This window comes from Gadus chalcogrammus, chromosome 7, assembly GCF_026213295.1.
Source record: "Gadus chalcogrammus isolate NIFS_2021 chromosome 7, NIFS_Gcha_1.0, whole genome shotgun sequence".
Taxonomy (NCBI): Eukaryota; Metazoa; Chordata; class Actinopteri; order Gadiformes; family Gadidae; genus Gadus; species Gadus chalcogrammus.
Window position 1 is genome coordinate 11,469,844 of NC_079418.1, and position 17,536 is coordinate 11,487,379.

Genomic DNA, 17,536 nt, shown 5'->3' on the forward strand with positions numbered 1-17,536 from the left:
CACAACCCAGTTAATTCCCATTCAAAACATTTACAATAACTCACATCACCACATATATCAACCAAGAAGAAGACTTATAGAGTTGGCACACAATGATTATAGTAGAAAACATCACTTCAATAGAAGGAACAACATTAAAGTAAAAACATTAACAATATATATGGAAATCAGACTTGGGACTTTACTTGGACCTAGCAAAAAATCTCTTTGTGCGTCTGACACACGCACACACGCAAGCAAGCATAGACCCAGAGACCGACACACAAACGCACCCCTTCCCAGCGGTGTTGTTGGGACCGTGCACATTTCCTTAAAAAAAAGAGAATGCACGGGGAAGTCCTCGCTGAAAGCAAATGTCATGGGTTCTCTGGTGTCACGGGGAGGTTTCGAGGGGGCGATTCAAATGGTGATTCATGGCATGGGGAGACGGTTGAAGTTCCGCCGCAATGATGAAACGGGGAGGGGAAAAAAACTCTCTAACCCCGCCGTTCCACTGAACTGAACCTGATTCTCTGTGTGTTTCAGGGTCCATTCGGCCGACTACTACCTGCAGGAAGCCAAGAAACTCAAACACAATGCGGACGCGCTGGTAAGGCCCGAGGAGGGTAGCAGTGGAATCCAGAGAATGGCCCCGATGGTTATGCAAAGTAGCCAGGGCCACGCCTCTTTTAGGCTGTACCGTTTGCATCTGTGATAGTTGATGGGCACAGATTGAGTCAATGAGATTGTGAGAATGCTGGTGGTATGAAACTAAATCAATCACAGAAATACAATACGGATGGCCATAATGGTTTGTCCAGACACAGTAGCCTGGCTACGGCCAGACCAAGCTCCATCGTAGATTGCACGTTGGTCTGGGGAAGCTGCTGTCATTTTCTTCAGCACAAGAGGCGTGATCAACGGGCCTAGTTCAAACAAATCTGTACGTAATTGGCTGCTTGCTGTCGAATCCCTGTCGTCATTGTGTTAAACAGGCCAATAGCACGCCAGGGGGAAAAGCCAGATTGGTGATTGGCTCCCGCAAAAACGTATCGGAAGCAGGAAGTAATGTATTGCTCTTCGCAGGGCGATTTCAAATCGCCGGCAGAATGGGCTGGGGGTACCCAGTCTACTGACGTAGGTTTTTTTAATTGGCTTTGATTTTGTTAAAAGGCAATACCTGGAAACCCCCTTCAATGTTTTTATAAGGTCATGTATAGTTGGTTTTTATAGAGTGAATACCGCAAAAAGAGGTTCCCATTCCCAATACATTCTTGCAGATGAAAACCAAACCAAATAGTTGACTTCCTCTTGCTGTGATTCTTAAAGGCCTCCTAAAGTCACCCACCGTGGGTGTATATATTATGTACCACTTCCGCTCTTTTCGTGGTTTCCCTTGTATTTGAGAATGCCGTGGAGATCCCCCCCCTTGAAAAATCCCCATGTTAGCAGGCCCACCCCAGCTTATTGCAAAGGGCAGTCTCTGTATCAAGTCTGGTATCAATTATTTACCCCTGGGGACACTAATCAGATACCCCCCCCTGAGGCCCCGCCTCCTCCCTCCTGACGCTCGTCTTATCCTTTTGAACCCGGCTCCAAGCACACAGTGCGTATGTTTGGTAACGTGGCCGTGAGGCGGACGCACAGACAAAAAGAGTGTTGTGTTATCCAGACCGGGGCCCTACTCACTTACCAACACGCACGCACGCAGGCCTTTGAGGGGCCGCCGAGACAGCGCTCTCAGAGACGCCCGAGCGTCCAACCTGCACACAACCCTCTTCACCGGTTGGTTGAACAGTAATGGACACCGCTGCGAGCGGCCCCACGAAGGAGCCCCGCGTTAAGAGTGAAACGGCGCTTGTGTTGCCGTCAAAGGTCTACGACCACAGTGCTTTACTTGTCAGCTTATCGTGTGTGTGTGTGTCTGTCTCTCTCTCTGCAGCTGGACCGCTTTGAGAAGGCGGTCTACTACCTGGACGCGGTGGTGTCCTTCATCGAGTGCGGCAATGCCCTGGAGCGCAGCGTCCAGGAGGCCAAGTCCCCCTTCCCCATGTACGCCGAGACGGTGGAACTCATCAAGTGAGTACCGAGCAAACACACACTCCCTCACTCTCTCACCACCAGCTAGGGTCCCGTTTGTGGTTCTGTATTCACCGAGTCTTGATGTACGCTACTGCGGCATACTCATGTGATTCATGTGATTTATTGGAAACACTCTGCAATAACGGTACATTAATGAACCATTAATTAACAATAGTTGATGCAGTAAGAAGCATTATTTTATAGCATTAGCATAGCGGTTAGTGTTGGTGTATAATTAGAGATTAAAATCATGTATAAATGAATACTTCAGTTAACATAAACACATTAGTCATTTGTTACTAGACCATAATATAACTTTAAAATGATTGATTGTTCGTTAATGCTAGTAACTGGCTCAATGAGTGTTGTTTAATGTACCCATATTAAGCGAACCTAGCCATCATTTATTTTGAAGCCCATTTCTCAATGGTTGCTAGTTTTAAAACCTTTCTATATCAAACGACGTCCACTGAGAGCCCGGCTGCTGTCCTAGCAGCTGGGTCACATGAGCATGCAGTAAGAGATAACGGTGTTGTGTTGGAAAGCTGGTGCTTAAACTAGCAGCTCAGGCTCGTGTTGACTGTGTTCCTCAGGTACACCATGAAACTCAAGAGCTACATGGCCCCGGACGCCACGCCCGCAGACAAGAGGCTGGCAGTGCTGTGGTATGTTGACTCACCTCACCCATCGGCTGCTGCCTGGATACCTTCTGAACCGGTTCTGCCCCAAAAAAGACAAATGGGCCCTCGTTACCTCAACCCAGGCTCACTCCTTTGTTTGTAGGAAGTCACCCGAGGCTAGATGTTACGTTGATGTGAAGGCTAAACAAATAGTTGCATGAGAGACGATGTACCCGGAACAAATTTTCTGTCGAGTCTATAACCAGTTTGAAATGATTATAATTCCATCTAATCTATCCATCCCGTGACGGATTTAAGTGATGACATTTGTTTTTATTGGTATTATGATGTAGAGAAGCCTTCCCTTCTCTCAGGCCGTGACTTATCATGATGTGTTTTGTTTTGTGGGAATGTGATAATGTTAGTGTTAAAAAAAGTGTGGTCTCTGTCCATGCAGCCTGAGATGCCAGTCCCTACTTTACCTGCGACTCTTCAAGCTGAGGAAAGAAAGCGCACTCAAATACTCCAAAACCCTCACAGAGCATCTGAAGGTAACCTCAAAGGCCCTCTCCTCCCTTTGTCCCCGTTTTGTGGATGTACATTTTTACAGGAAGTCCCCAAGGGGATTTGAATGCTCATTTGCCTGGCTTAAGACACATTTGTGTGCCTCAAATGGTGGACTCGCGTGACATGTTTTTTGCATCCTATTTGTTTTCTACTTGCAGAATTCCCTGAGCATCACTCAGGCTCCATCTCCAGGAATCGCAAAGTAAGAAAAGTTTTACTCTCACCACTCTTTTCTTTTTTTTTTTGGATTTCTCCACACAGATTTCAACCAATGGCTGCCAGTTACAGTCTGACATAAAACATAGCACAAAGTATATCATGACGTAAACGTTACACAACCGGGTGCGGGACGGTGTCATGTGAACAGTGTTTCATCCACAAGAAAAAGGTGCTGGGTTAGACGGCTCACCACCAACTGCCTACTGACTTGAGGCGTCTCTGACTCGTTCTGCTATCAGAATATCGTACTGTTTTGTAGGGAGAAAGTGAAGAATAAATTACAAACGTTAAGAAAGATGTGTTTAGCACTGTGGCATTCCTTCACCCTCACCGTGCTCTGACCATAGCCTGTGTGTGTGTGTGTGTGTGTGTGTGTGTGTGTTGCATTGTGTAGCAGTAAGGCGGCCAGCATGCCCTCCCCGGTGTCCCCCAAGCTGTCCCCGGGCTCGGCCGCCAGCTACTCCTCCAGCAGCGCCAGCGGCGGCAGCGGCAGCTCCTCCGTCACCATCCCCCAGCGCATCCACCAGATGGCGGCCAGCTACGTGCAGGTCACCTCCAACTTCCTGTACGCCACCGAGGTGTGGGACCAGGCGGAGCAGCTGGCCAAGGAGCAGAAAGGTAAACACTGGCACCGCCGCGTGGATCGGTATGGGTGCGGCATGTGGCTGATGGCTAGAGCGTCGAGGTTTCCCCCTGAGCAGGACGACTCACCCCGACAGCTCCGACGTGCTGGCTGTGGCCCCTGCGTGGCTCAGTCCGCCGTCGGTGTGTGAAGGAATGGTCGAATGTCAGGCAAAATTGTAAAGTGCTTTGAGTGGCCACTGATTAGAAAAGCGCTGCATGCATGCAGTTCATTTACCATTTATTGGTTTTATTAGTGGGCCAACCACCAAAGTTGTGACCTATTGTAATCTAAATTAATATTAATTATTATTACCACGCCACTTATCTCTGGTTTGCCCATAATCACCCGATAGTTTTTTTTTTGGTATTGAGTCTCTGAAATGGGCCAGAGTCGTAGCCCGGTTGGCCAAAGGGGGGCGCTAAAGCAATCAAGTGACAATGAAAACTTTCAACAAGTGTATGTCCTTTTGAACTACAGTCGTGGCGCTCTGCACACGCAGGTCTCACCTCGGGGCACTCCTCAGGGGTGACGCGCCTAAACATCCCATAACACGTAGCAAGGCGTTCGTCTGCACTTGCCGTCTTAATCAGTTGAGCGTTGCAAAGAAATTGTCAGGGAAAGAGATGCCCTGATGGCCGTAAATGAGCTGGGAACTGTGTCAAATCGAAGTGGTCTCACACAGAGGCAGGCAAAATAATCCATAACAGATGGAGCGTTTTCAATCCTTAATAGCTGAAACTGTTTTCCTCCTGCACCAAGTTGCATTCTGAATCGGGGCGAGGGTACTTGTGTTTAGTGAAAGTGTGCTAGTCCAGTGACACTGATTGTGACCCCACACTTGCGCAAGAGCTGTTTTAAACTCAACAAACTCTGTCTCTCTCTCTCTCCCTGTGGTCGTTCTCCCAGAGTTCTTCGTGGAGCTGGACAAGGTGATGGGGCCGCTCATCTTCAACACGAGCAGCATGACTGAACTGGTGCGCTTCACGCGCCAGGGCCTGCACTGGCTGCGGCTGGACGCTAAGCTCATCCCCTAGCAAGGACTCTCCATCGAGCCTGCACACACACACACACACACACACACACACACACACACACACGCATACATACACCTGCACGCACAGCATGCACTTAACGTGCCGCTGTACAAACGCTTTCAGAGACGCCTGTGGCCGTGCGCCTGACCCCCCCCCTCCGATGACACACACACACACCCAAACAGACACACACTCAAACGTGCTCCCACCAACCCACAACACTGTGTCCATCTTCTACACCAGCTTGCCCGAAACACTGAGCATCAACTCTTGTCAGGAGCACCAAACTGGAAGAGGCATTTTTTTAACTACAAGGAAAGGAAGGAAGGAAGGAACACAAACCCAAGCTGCCATGCTGCGCACCTCCTCCACAGAGCTCTGTCCCCGCCGGCAGAGGCTCCTGTCCGCTGCTCCTGGTGAATTAATGATGAAGACACTAACGTGGAGTTTGGTTTCCTTGGCTTCAAGCACATTTTAGCTTAATGGGTCTTTTTTTTCATTTTTCTTTCCGACTTTTGTTTTTTGGTTTTGTTTTACCAAAGTACCTCCCTTGAACACCAAAGGTGCTTTAAAAATGAAATGTGTGTCTCGTTTTTATCTTTTTCGGTGCCTTGTATGTGGGTACACAGACAGACGAGTGAATTTCCACGATGGCTGAAAGCATTTAACAGGTTATTTTCCTCCTGCTCCTTTCACTGGTCTTTTTAGACATGGCAGTTTGTTGTTGTTATGAATGAGTTTGAGCATTGTTTTAAAAGGAAATAGGAAAACACGACCGGGGAACAATCATGGGGAATTAACACTTTTTATGATCAACAAAATGGCCGAAATGAAATGGCAGTTGGAGGCGTGGTGACGGCTAAGATGGTGTTGGGCTTACCCAACAAGATAGGCCTGTGTGCATCATTCTGTTTTTAATATCCTGTGATCTAGGCTTTTAAACGATAGAGAGAGATATATATATATAGATATATATACATATAGAACACTTTAAGATGTACTCCAACCAATGGGGATGCAGGACGAAGGGGGAGTGGCTAGTTTGTGCACTTGAATGACATCACGGATGCTGACGCATTAGGTCTCCCAAATCCCACTGATCAAAATGTTTTGTGATTTGTGCTGGGGGGGATGTTGGGTGAGGGACACTTTCTATTTGTAATTTGATTTATTCACTGTTGTGCGACACAATATTTATTTCCCCCTCCCCCATCACTGAAGTTTTAACAATGCGCCCAGCCCCCCACCGCCCAAATCGGAACAATTCCATAGCTATGAATTCTTTCATTAATCGTAACTTTTCAATTTTCTCCTTGTTCTTCTCCCCGTCTAAGCTGGGCAAGGGTTTCCTCTTTCTTTTTGGTAATGGCACCCCAAGCTCATCGCGCCTACAATGCAGTGGTTTTTAACAGTCATTAAGCATAAACTAGTTCTGTATAAAGCTAAAATAGGGAAGGGCCTTTTATGGAGAAGCTAGGCGGCGTGCTTTGTAAAGCAGCACAGGTGGTGGTGGTCGAGTGAAGCAGTGTTCAAGCAGAGAAATTAATGCTAGGGTTGTACAGTCTGGGCAAGAGGTGTCCCGGCAGATACAGATGTTAATTATCTACCAAGCTTTTTTTTCTTTCGTTTCTTTCACATTTTCAAATGCATAGGCTTAAAACAGGGTTGAATAAGGGGTTAATTAAATTCATTAAGTATTTGTATATGAAATTCTCACTATTTAAGTGTATAAAAAGCTCCGGGTCACTTTGCCTTCTTTGCTTTGTCATATGTATTGCAAAGAGCTGTAGGAACCATCCCACAGCCTATTGATCTATGTTCCTATGGAGCCCCGACCCCAGCTACATATCTCTCCCACATTGAGCTCATCGTCACCAGAACCAGGTGGCAGCTGATGTAGATGTAGTTCTTTCAGAGCAGGAAGGTAACGTTGAGTTTGTTTAAACCTTCGAGAATATATCATTTTTTTCTTTTTTTCTTCCCCCCTTTTTTATTTCCGTTTTTATTTCTGGGTTCCAAGTAGCGTGGCTCAGTTTTTTTTTTTTTCCTGATTCACTTCCTATGAAAAACACATGCTGGAAACATTAGAGCCAGGTTTAGATCCAATGGATTTTGCAAGTAGGGTTTGATTTATATTTTGTACGGGGTAGGGGGGGGGGAGATGGGTAACGTATGCCAAGAGAAAAAATGCCGGAAAATGTAGCTTCTTATGTAAATTGTTACCATTTTTTTCTTAATTCCTCCGAGTTGTCTGGCGTTATCAACGTTCAACACCACGAGGTAGAATGACGCGCACGGGCGACCATTACTTGCAAAGTCTTTTGGACCAGGCCTGGGTTCTCCTACCCCCCCCCCCCATCGGCTCCCTGGCCTTTTGCAGTGGGAGATGCTGTTAATTCCTCCAGTACTCGTTGTAGTCTGAGGAAGTATTATTTGAATCTATGCAGGATTTGTACAAGAAGAAAAAAAAGACCTTTCTATTCTCCGTATTTAATTTTTATGCTTGGGATTCTTCCCCACTCTTTTTTCCTGTCTCAGAAAGCCTTTTGAACTCAAATCTCCAATGCCTTTAGCTTTTGCAGGTGTTTTGTGTACTGGTTTAATATATATGTGTATATATAGGTCTGTTTTCTTTTTTAACGGGACACATTGCGGTGGGCCGCTTTGTACTTTAAAACTGGAGGCCACTTTTCTGTAGGAGCTCCTCTGGGTTTTGCCAGCCCCTGTCGACACCGATGTCTTCATACACTGATACACTTTGTAAGTAAATGGTCGCCACCCAACATTGCATACACTATGAAATAGTTTAACGTACACCTTTCAGCGACAGCCTCGCTAACCCCTTTAATTTATTGATCTGCTCTTTTGATTATTTTCCCTTTTTTTCGTTTAAATCGTTTCTTTTCTTTTTTTTTATAAAATGTACAGGGGGTTGTTAATGAGATTTCTTTGTAATTAATATTAATTTTAACTTGAAGTTTTGCAGGGTATGGCTTTTTTTTATTTTATTTTTTACATCCAGTAGAAAGAGGTTAACACTTGCATGTTTCTATTTAAAAAAAATGTACAAATTGTAAATACAGCATTTCTTTAAGGGTGAATTTCTACTACCGTTTGGCATTTTTATTGAAATTTAAAGATGTAAATACATTTGTGAAATATGCACATTTTTTCCTCTTTCTGGGAGTATTTTTCTTTACATTTCTTCCTTTCTGGCTGTTGAGTGGGAACCGCCGTCTCTCAATGTGTATTTAAGAAGTCTCTCCGCTTGGATCCGTCTGTCGAACAATCAGTCGCCACTTAATCCCACGTCTCTCCCAAGTCCAAACTCTAATATTTCTCACTCTCTGTATTTGATACCGGGACATGTACATCCATAAAGTGTGTTCTGTTCAGTCTAATGAGATGTGTGAATGTCTGGAGACAGCGGTGGTTTTAAGTATGTCAATCCAACAGTTTTCTTCCTGAGTGAGCCTGGTGTTTGTTTTTTTTACACTGCGTCCTTATGGAATAATTGATTTGAGGTCTTTTTGAAACGGAGCTATTTCTCTAAATTTAAGAGTTGTAGGAGATTATACAGTCTGTTGTATTATAATCTTTTTTGCTAAAAGTGGTCTCAAGTGAGACTAGCAGCATACACAAAGTACCATGGTATAAATTGGATTAGTTTTGAGAGGGAAATGAAGATAGTATATTTAAAGGATGCAATATGATCAAGCTATGGTACTCATTAAGTTTGGTTGCAAACTTGGATTATGTAATTTAAAAACATTCTTGTGAAGTAAGTATTAATTGTTACTAATGGGAGTCTGTCCTAAATATTCTTTGTATTTTGCCGTATTGAGAATAAAATATATATGGTTATGTTTAAGACGTTTTGTCTTCATTCTACTTTTCACGTTTAATAAAAGACTAAAACTATGGCACACCACATTTTGATCAGTGAGAGTAAGCCTACATTGAGCCGAGTGATGCGTTGGACTCATTTGACTTGACCATGATCAAATGATTAGGAATCTTTTGATCATGTAAAAGCATGATCAAGCCAAACTTCCTCCTACTAAACCTAACCCTACATTCTAGACTGCACGATAAGACCCAGTTTCATTGGAGATGTTTTTGAAAAGGACACTGAACAAATTGGGATCTCCTGGTCACCTTGATATGTGTGATGCCTGAGTTGACCGTGTGAAATCCAGGGTCACTTCACCATTCTAACAGCGGGCGCTCTTGAGGTAAAGTACTATCTGCTGATGGTGACGTCTGTCGGAGGCCTCCTCCGGTGCCCCGGGAGAGAAGCGCCATCATGTGGTGAGGTGTGCGATCCTCCACTATTTAATACTCACTGTTTGCACTGGAGCAATATTTCAACATTTGTAGGTTTTCCTTAGAGATGGCTGACCTCTTGCCCTCGTGTATTCTGAAGGGATGGTGCATGCCTTTAAGAAGACTAAGCCTGGATGCAGAACGAGCACATAGTTCCCATTGTTTCATGGGTGCCTGCAGGGTTTTGATCCACAACAGAGCGCTAAGGTTTATATGCTCCGCATGGCTGAGCTTCTTAGGGCCGATTAGCTCGCCTCAAACCACGCTGTCCCGGGACTGACAGGTAGACCTGCAGGAGGCGGGACCAGTGCTCTGTCCCGGGACTGACAGGTAGACCTGCAGGAGGCGGGACCAGTGCTCTGTCCTTGGACTGACAGGTAGGCCTGCTATGGAGGCGGGACCAGTGCTCTGTCCCGGGACTGACAGCTTGGCCTGCAGGAGGCGGGACCAGTGCTCTGTCCCGGGACTGACAGCTTGGCCTGCAGGAGGCGGGACCAGTGCTCTGTCCCGGGACTGACAGCTTGGCCTGCAGGAGGTGGGACCAGTGCTCTGTCCCGGGACTGACTGACAGGCCTGCTCTGGAATTGGGACCAGTGCTCATACTTCTTTGGAGGTGAATGAGGCCTAACTACTTGCTGTAGTTTGGTCTGGCTTTGCTTTGCCTTGTTACTTGTTACAACCCGCCGATTCCTCAGCAACGTCCCTGTATTGTAACAATGCTTGCATTAATTACGAATGAAGACTCATTTCACTTTGGGCTACTTTTTCAACTTAAATAAATATGGAGTATAAATAGCTTTTACGCATTTTATTATTAAATTCAAAAAAAGACATTCTTAAAATGTAAATTGAATCTAAATGAAAATGGTCACCGTATTATAGCCTTTAATGCTTTAGTTGCCAACGCCGGGAACAAGTTTGCAATGGTTTATGGGATGAGTTTTATTATTCGTTCACGTTCGTGCATGTTTTATGGTCACGACTACTTTGACGAACGATTGGCTTGGTTCCAGGATTTAAGTTCTGCATCTAACGATTTTACGACATGTCAAGGGGGAAAATGAATGGGAAATTTACTTTCGGAACAGGATCTGTTAGAAAAGGGGCAGACCCTGTTGCGCTCTTCTTTGGTAAGCGCCTGAATGATATGCCCCGCCTCCCTGCAGTCCTATTGGTTGATCTCCTTCCGTTGCCCTCCAGTCCTATTGGTTGTTCTCCTCTCATCCGCCTGTCAAGCCCAAGCAGCAGCAGCCAACGCAGAGGGACAGCTTCCCAGAGCTGTAACCTACCTGTGTTCGGGCACCCTATCCACTTTAACTCATGCTGTGTATAGTAAAAGCTCGGAACAGAATCGGTCCGAGATGAATCGCAGCCTGAGGACCAGGAGATGATCCCGGAGGCTGTTCCGTGATGCTGGACTCAGGTGATCCACAGGTGAGCTGCAGGGAGCGGGACGCAACAGGTGGAGTGTCGCGCTGTAGTTTCGCTCAGCGACACTACCTGGATGGCTATGGGGGCAGCAGCTAAACATCATATTGTTTTTAATTTGTTCTTTAGTACTAATTTATTATTCCCAGTGCTGGTAAAAGAGAAGGAAGCTTTTACAGACTTTACAGCCGTTCCAAATACGAGGATTATTAATCTTTGGTTTTATGATGTTTTAAACGTAATATTTCTATAGGTTAGTATTTATTTATCACTACAGTCAACCTACTATGTCTTCCATATTGTTAATACATGTAAAAGCAGATATAGCCTCATGACTATAAACCTGATCGTTTAATGTGGGTAGTTGTATAGACTGCAGCCTGTCCATGACAGTGATAGGGAAGTGGACCGCTGAATAATGCATCGTACGGCGTCTCTTTTTAATGACCCTGCTATGTTTTATTTAAAGTAGGAACAATAGTGGCTACCGTTACAGAAGCAGTTGCTTGCGGAGAAATAAGACACTTGTAGCGGTGTGCTGTTATTGAACCTGAATAACTCATGGACCAGGGATCACACAGCAGCAGGCCCCTTGTGCCTGCTGGTTGACCAGGAGAAGAGGATAAGGGGGTCTCTGGTAGACGCTAGGCTATATCTCTACTGTTGTTCGACTGGCGGATGTGTCAACGGGCTTACAGGCAGATCGGTGGACTGGTGTTGGAGGTCTATTGGTAGAAGACTGGTTGACCTGAAAATAGACTATAGCTGCATTGGGTCCAGTACAGCGACTGTTCATCCACTGTACCACTTGTTAAAGTGCTGGCAACTCAAATTCGGGAATAACGAATATTGTTAGTATTTGGATTAAAATAGATTTGAATCAGCAATGAGATTTAGTTCCTACCAAGACAAAATCATCTCTGCACCATGATTGTACTGCACCTTAGCATAGTATAGCATTCATACTACTCAACGATCATGTGGTCTTGGTACATCTTAATAGTATATCACCAAGACAAACACACACACAAACACACACACACACACACACACACACACACACACACACACACACACACACACACACACACACACACACACACACACACACACACACACACACACATGCAGCATAGGCCCACAGAGCTTTGCATGCCGTCAAATCGACAAGGATATATGCAAATAGGCATCAGACTTTAATACACCTGCACACTCTAGCACCCGCATATTTGTGTCAGGGGTGGAAAGGGCGGCACATATTTTGTTATGGTCTGGATATATTGCAGAACTAGAGTGTGTGTGTCTGTGTGTTCCTGTGTTTGTCTGTGTTTATGCCTCGGTCTCAAGCGCTTGTGTGGGCCTTCCTCTACCTATTGAGTCTTGTTTTTGTTTGAGTTGGCCTCTTCCTCTTGCTCTAATGAGACAAAGGGTGAGGCCAGGGAGAGAGGGACAGAAGGTGTGTCCACAACGCCACAGGGCCAGCAGGTAGACTTACCTTATGAAACCTCTCTCAACACTCTCTCTCTCACTCTATTGCAGTCAGGTTCTGTACACTTAACATTGGTAAAAGGCTTTTTGGTGATTTTTTTATTGTTGTGTTGAGGTGCAGCAACTCAAAAAAAAACAACGTCATCAATAAAGTCACCTGGCTATCTGAGGTTTTTCCGGAACAGTTTTCCATCAGCTTGCTTGTTCTGATGAGCCGCCAAGAGGAACTACATAATAATCAATTTGATTACAAAACAAAGAGTGACATTTAAATTTGCCTTTAAGGGGCGAATGGTCACTGTTTTGTCTTGAATGATTATCAGATGCTTCATCAATAATGAACAGTGTAATCAATTAATTAATGATGTTCTTGGTCGTTATAAGGCTGCCTTTCAGTAGAGCGATCTAATTACCTTACGATACTGTACTAGCCAAATCCAATCTTTGTTTTTTCTTCTGCGTTCCCAATTCTACAGTTACGTATTTTTGTTTGACATGCCACCACAGCCAAGTCATACACACATCTGTTTCCAGAAACAGGACTGCACTATAAACATGGCTGACAGGTGTTTAGTATTTGACTTTCTATTTGACTTTCTCAACCGAAATTATTGACTTTCAACATGGCCAACACTTGTTGACTGCTTGATCAGGAAATGCAACGTATATGGGGGGGGACCAAATGGCCGTCGTGTCCACTGAGGTATGAGGTGGGAGAACCCAGAGAGAAGAACACGTAGTAGCTTGGCTTCAGGTTACACAGCACAACACATTGTTTCCTGTGGAAAAAAGGGGCTATTGTAGAGCCATCCCATTACGTGTGTTGTTGTTTTTCACCTTTGTACTTGCTGTGCCTTCAACCATGAAATGGTGCCGTTGGACTTACTTGGTTTCGGGAAATGTTTGGCAAAGTGAATGAATGCTGAATCACTGATTAATTTGATTGAAATTGTACTGATCTCTTTTGTGGCCAACTGTTAAGGGCCACTGTTAAGGGCCACAAATGCGCCCACTGGTATGGGCGCATTTAATGTCCTTAGCCTATATAGCTTAAATGATTGTATGAATAGGTTAATGTCAAATACTGGGATGACCAAATGCTAACCTATTAACGAGGTTTAGTAAGTCCTTACCAAAGTCCAGCAGATAACCACATAAAAATTGACATTAGGGTTTCAAAAGGTCTGTGTGTGTGTGTGTGTGTGTGTGTGTGTGTGTGTGTGTGTGTGTGTGTGTGTGTGTGTCTAAGTGTGTGTGCTAAGGTTTACAGCGGTTGATAAGACAAGATAAGTGTAATAAAGATGACATCATTGAAAAACCTTGACGTACCGAACAGGCAAGGGAACTAGTGTTTCTTTAATGTGATTCCTGACATCACCTGTCACTAATGCTTGCAAATGGGATGATTAACTTTAGTTAAATACTCAAAGCACTTCTGATAATGGTGGTTGCAGCTGGTTGACCGACGAGTTCCTCAGGATGAGGTCACGATATCGATACTGGGAACTAGGCCGGAGGAAAGACGATAAGATTAACCAATACCTACTGGGCGACACAATGGTAGAACGTCATCACAGAGAACAACAGGGTCTGAATGTAGATGATGTTCTGTGATAGTCGATGAGGTAGGAATCACAGTTATTCATTGACGACAAGTGTTAGGTTGCTAACAGTCAGACTAGTGACCCGGGTGTGATTAGAGAGTGATAGTGACAGGAACAAGCCCTTCAATCACTCAGTGCAGAGAGGTCTGCAACTGTTTTATACTTTTATACTTTACTGTCTGCTGAGTATCTGTGTCATACGTTATGCTCCTCATTTATTTTCTCGATCTTGAACCGACTTAGAATAGATTTGGAGTAAGTGCCTGAAGGCCTGGTTTTGTAACGTCATTTCAGAGTGGATAACTCCTCATTCACTCGTTGCGCAACAGGATAGGATGAGATTTAGGATTTTTTCGGTGCTTTAAACTGAAGTAAGTACTGTGGTACTAAGTGTAAGTAAGTAGTTAGTGAATACTGATCGGGAAGTGTGTGTATGTGTGCGTGCCTGTGACGTGTATGCCCATGTGCATGTCTAGGTGGAGACTACAGGCCTGTGAGTTATGGGTTTCCTTCCCTGCGTTATGCAGCAGAACATAATGGTCTCTTCAGCTCCTGCAGAGCAGCTGGCCTCTGAGAAAACAAATACCAAAGGTTATCAGTAGCTAATACGAGGGCCGGGCATGTGTGTGGCTGTGTGCTCTCAGTAATAATGGTTATCTGTTAGCACCACACCCTCGTGTATTGAATTACCATAAGACTGTCCATGTGATATGTCAGCATTGTATGTCACCTGTGTGTGTGTGTGTGCGTGTGTGTGTGTGTGCGTGTGTGTGTGTGTGTGTGTGTGTGTGTGTGTGTGTGTGTGTGTGTGTGTGTGTGTGTGTGTGTGTGTGTGTGTGTGTGTGTGTGTGTGTGTGTGTGTGTGTGTGCACGCACGTTCATGCGGACAGGCCTACTATGTTTTATTAAAATATCCCATCTTTTTTTCCCCATCACATCTTTTCTTTAAATTCAGCAACAAATAGGCCCATAGAACATATGAAGATAGATTGTTATCTCATTGTTTAATTGGTTAAAAATATGTCTTATGAAAAAACTAGTTAGCATTCAGTGTTTAAAGAAAGAGCGGCCTTTCAGAGAGCACCTCACTTTGGCAGAATGACCCACGGCAAACAGAATAGAGAATAGAGACGAGAGGCGAGGAGGAATGTGTTCTAATCCTGCTGTGTTTGAGCAGGCCTTGGCAGACCGACTCAACAGGCTGGTCGCCCGTGTGTCGGCCTTTTGTGGGACCGGGCGCGACGGAAACATGTTCACATAATTGATCGGGGAAACGGCAAGCTCTTTGTCCAACAGGTGAATAGCATGACCGTGGAAACGGGCGAACTAGGTGGAAAAAGTCTGGTCTTCTGTGAGTCCGATTTCACGGTGCTTTTACGCTAAAACGTGGAGCCAGTGAGGGGACAGCCTCGGCCTGTGTACGCTGCAGCTGTATTCGCCCAGAGAGGCAGACATCAAAGCCTGAACAACAAACAGCGTCTCGGCCGTAGCCGAATAAAGGAGCGGAAAAAACGACCGGACGTCGCAGTGTTTCCACCGAACCCGGACTCACTCAGCCTTTGTGCGCACAAGGACTGCTGCAGGAGGCCAGGTTGTGTTCTCCTAGCAGCTAATGACAGACAGGGGGGGCTGGAGGTAGTGGGGGGAATGGGAGGAGGGACTTTGTGATCGCTGGCAAGTGATGCACCAAAACTGGCTGCTGTGGCTTTTCTGTGTGTGTGTGTGTGTGTTTGTTTGTGTGTGTGTCTATGTGCTATGTGTCTGCCTCCACAATATGGTTCTCTCAAGATCTCCTCTACCCGTACCCCCCCCCCCCCCCACACACTTCTTTGACGGTAGCCATTGTTATTCTGCTCCCAGAGATGACGCAATTGAACACACACGCACGCACGCACACGCACACGCACACACACAGATCACCGGATTCATGCTGTCATGTGATTATTATCATCTCTGCTTTCCTTGGTAACGGACGAAAAATTAAAAACCACAAAAATCACACTTTTACCTCGTTCCTCTATTGTCGCTAGGAACACGCCTCTAGCCGCGTGGCCACCGCCTTGAAAGATCCATGAAGGTTGCCTTTAATGTCACATGAGACAAACAACCCTGCATCCTTTTAACACATGCTGGGATGATACCAGCGCGACAATAAAAATAAATAAACAACGATAATTCAATGTCAGCTCGTTGACGCTGGGTCAAACTCCATTTCAGAAATAGTGCGTTGTCACGATGGTAATAAGAGAGAGAGACACTCCACTTAATAGATCAATCTATTGGATTTGTTCTTTATTCTGCCCTTTATTCTGGTTTGGGAGTACTCTAATGCCGCTTTTCCACCGCACATGTAGCTCGACTCGACACGACACGACTCGACACGACTCGACACGGTAGCAGCGCGGGTGCTTTTCCACCGCAAATAGTACCTCCGGGACGTGGGCGGGGTCGTCTGCGCGAAAGGGCCGTGACGTATTTTTGTACGCGACGCAAACAACACCTACGTAACCCACACATGGACAGAACCCACATAACAACAATGGAGAACATCGATGCGATGGTATTCGTGTTCGTATTATTAGCTGGCATGTTGAAGAAGTGGAATATGTTGGCTGCGGCGCTACTATGGCTGTTCTATCGTTACCAGCATGGTTGCCATGTCGCTCTCGTGACTTCGTCACACTCTCTGGCCAATCAGTGGCCGGCCGTCTGCCGACGTCACCTTTTAGCATCGGCTCAGCCGCTTGGAACCTAGAGCGAGGCGGTACTAGAAAAAGCAGCCACTTGAGGTACTAGATCGCGGTGGAAACGCAAAAAAGGCGAGCTGAGTCGAGTCGAGTCGAGTCGTGTCGAGCTGGTACCATGCAGTGGAAAAGCGGCATTAAGCTATTGGTGGACTAGTCAAACCAATGGTCCATTTTGGGAGTACTCTAAAGCTATTGGTGGACTAATCAATGAGGTCCTGTGACAAAAGTGACAAAAAGGGCGGAAATGCAAAATCCTGTTGGCAAGAAAGGCACCACTTGCGCTAACGAGCTAAAGTCCTCTTCAGCCCAGAGAGTTGATTTGATTTATAAGACTCACGAATTTGAGTTAAAAGCAGGATGATTGGCTTTAAATTGCAGCAAAAGTTGTAAACGTACTCAAATAAAATTAGGTACTTAAGATATGAAATACTTAAGTTATGAAATTATTGTAAATGTTGTGCCTGTTGAACTCCCAGGTACTACTTTGTTAACTACTTGTGTATAGAGCTCGTAAGTCCCGCCCCTTCCGGTAGACCCCATGGGACCAATGCGATCGTGAACTACAGCTCTGGCTGCTCTCGACGCGAGTGATATATGTCACCACCACTCTGGTACAGACATGGCGATCTCTCTGCTCCACTATACCGTTTTTTTTCCAAGGGGAGGATAACAGCATCGGAGGTGAAAACTATTATAAGTTGGGGCATGTGGAGCGTTACGTCACATACGAGACATGTAGTCTTTCTCATTGTGTTTTGTCTACAGCCTTTAACTGAACAATTGCATAATAAACTGTCAAACTCTTGGCATGAAAAAA

The 17,536-nt window shown here is 45.3% G+C and overlaps 2 protein-coding genes across 7 annotated transcripts in view; both read left to right on the forward strand.

The window, feature by feature from the left end:
* aff4 (AF4/FMR2 family, member 4) overlaps positions 1-9,474 on the forward strand; it is a 35,144-nt gene extending 25,670 nt beyond the window's left edge. For 3 of the 6 annotated variants that reach the window (XM_056594408.1, XM_056594406.1, XM_056594409.1), the window contains exons 15-21: positions 526-589; positions 1,922-2,058; positions 2,655-2,726; positions 3,139-3,232; positions 3,407-3,450; positions 3,862-4,085; positions 4,999-9,473. In XM_056594408.1, coding sequence (XP_056450383.1) covers positions 526-589; positions 1,922-2,058; positions 2,655-2,726; positions 3,139-3,232; positions 3,407-3,450; positions 3,862-4,085; positions 4,999-5,126 — 763 coding nt within the window. In that variant the 3' untranslated portion in view covers positions 5,127-9,473. Of the gene's footprint in view, positions 1-525; positions 590-1,921; positions 2,059-2,654; positions 2,727-3,138; positions 3,233-3,406; positions 3,451-3,861; positions 4,086-4,998 lie in introns of all 6 variants that reach the window. The other 3 variants (XM_056594407.1, XM_056594410.1, XM_056594411.1) reach the window with 2 other exon arrangements.
* A 1,226-nt stretch (positions 9,475-10,700) lies between these two features.
* The window catches only part of shroom1 (shroom family member 1), a 30,628-nt gene continuing 23,792 nt past the window's right edge, over positions 10,701-17,536 (forward strand). The window contains exon 1 of the mRNA XM_056594404.1: positions 10,701-10,886. The gene's annotated coding sequence lies outside the window, so the exon portion shown is untranslated. The remainder of the gene's footprint in view (positions 10,887-17,536) is intronic.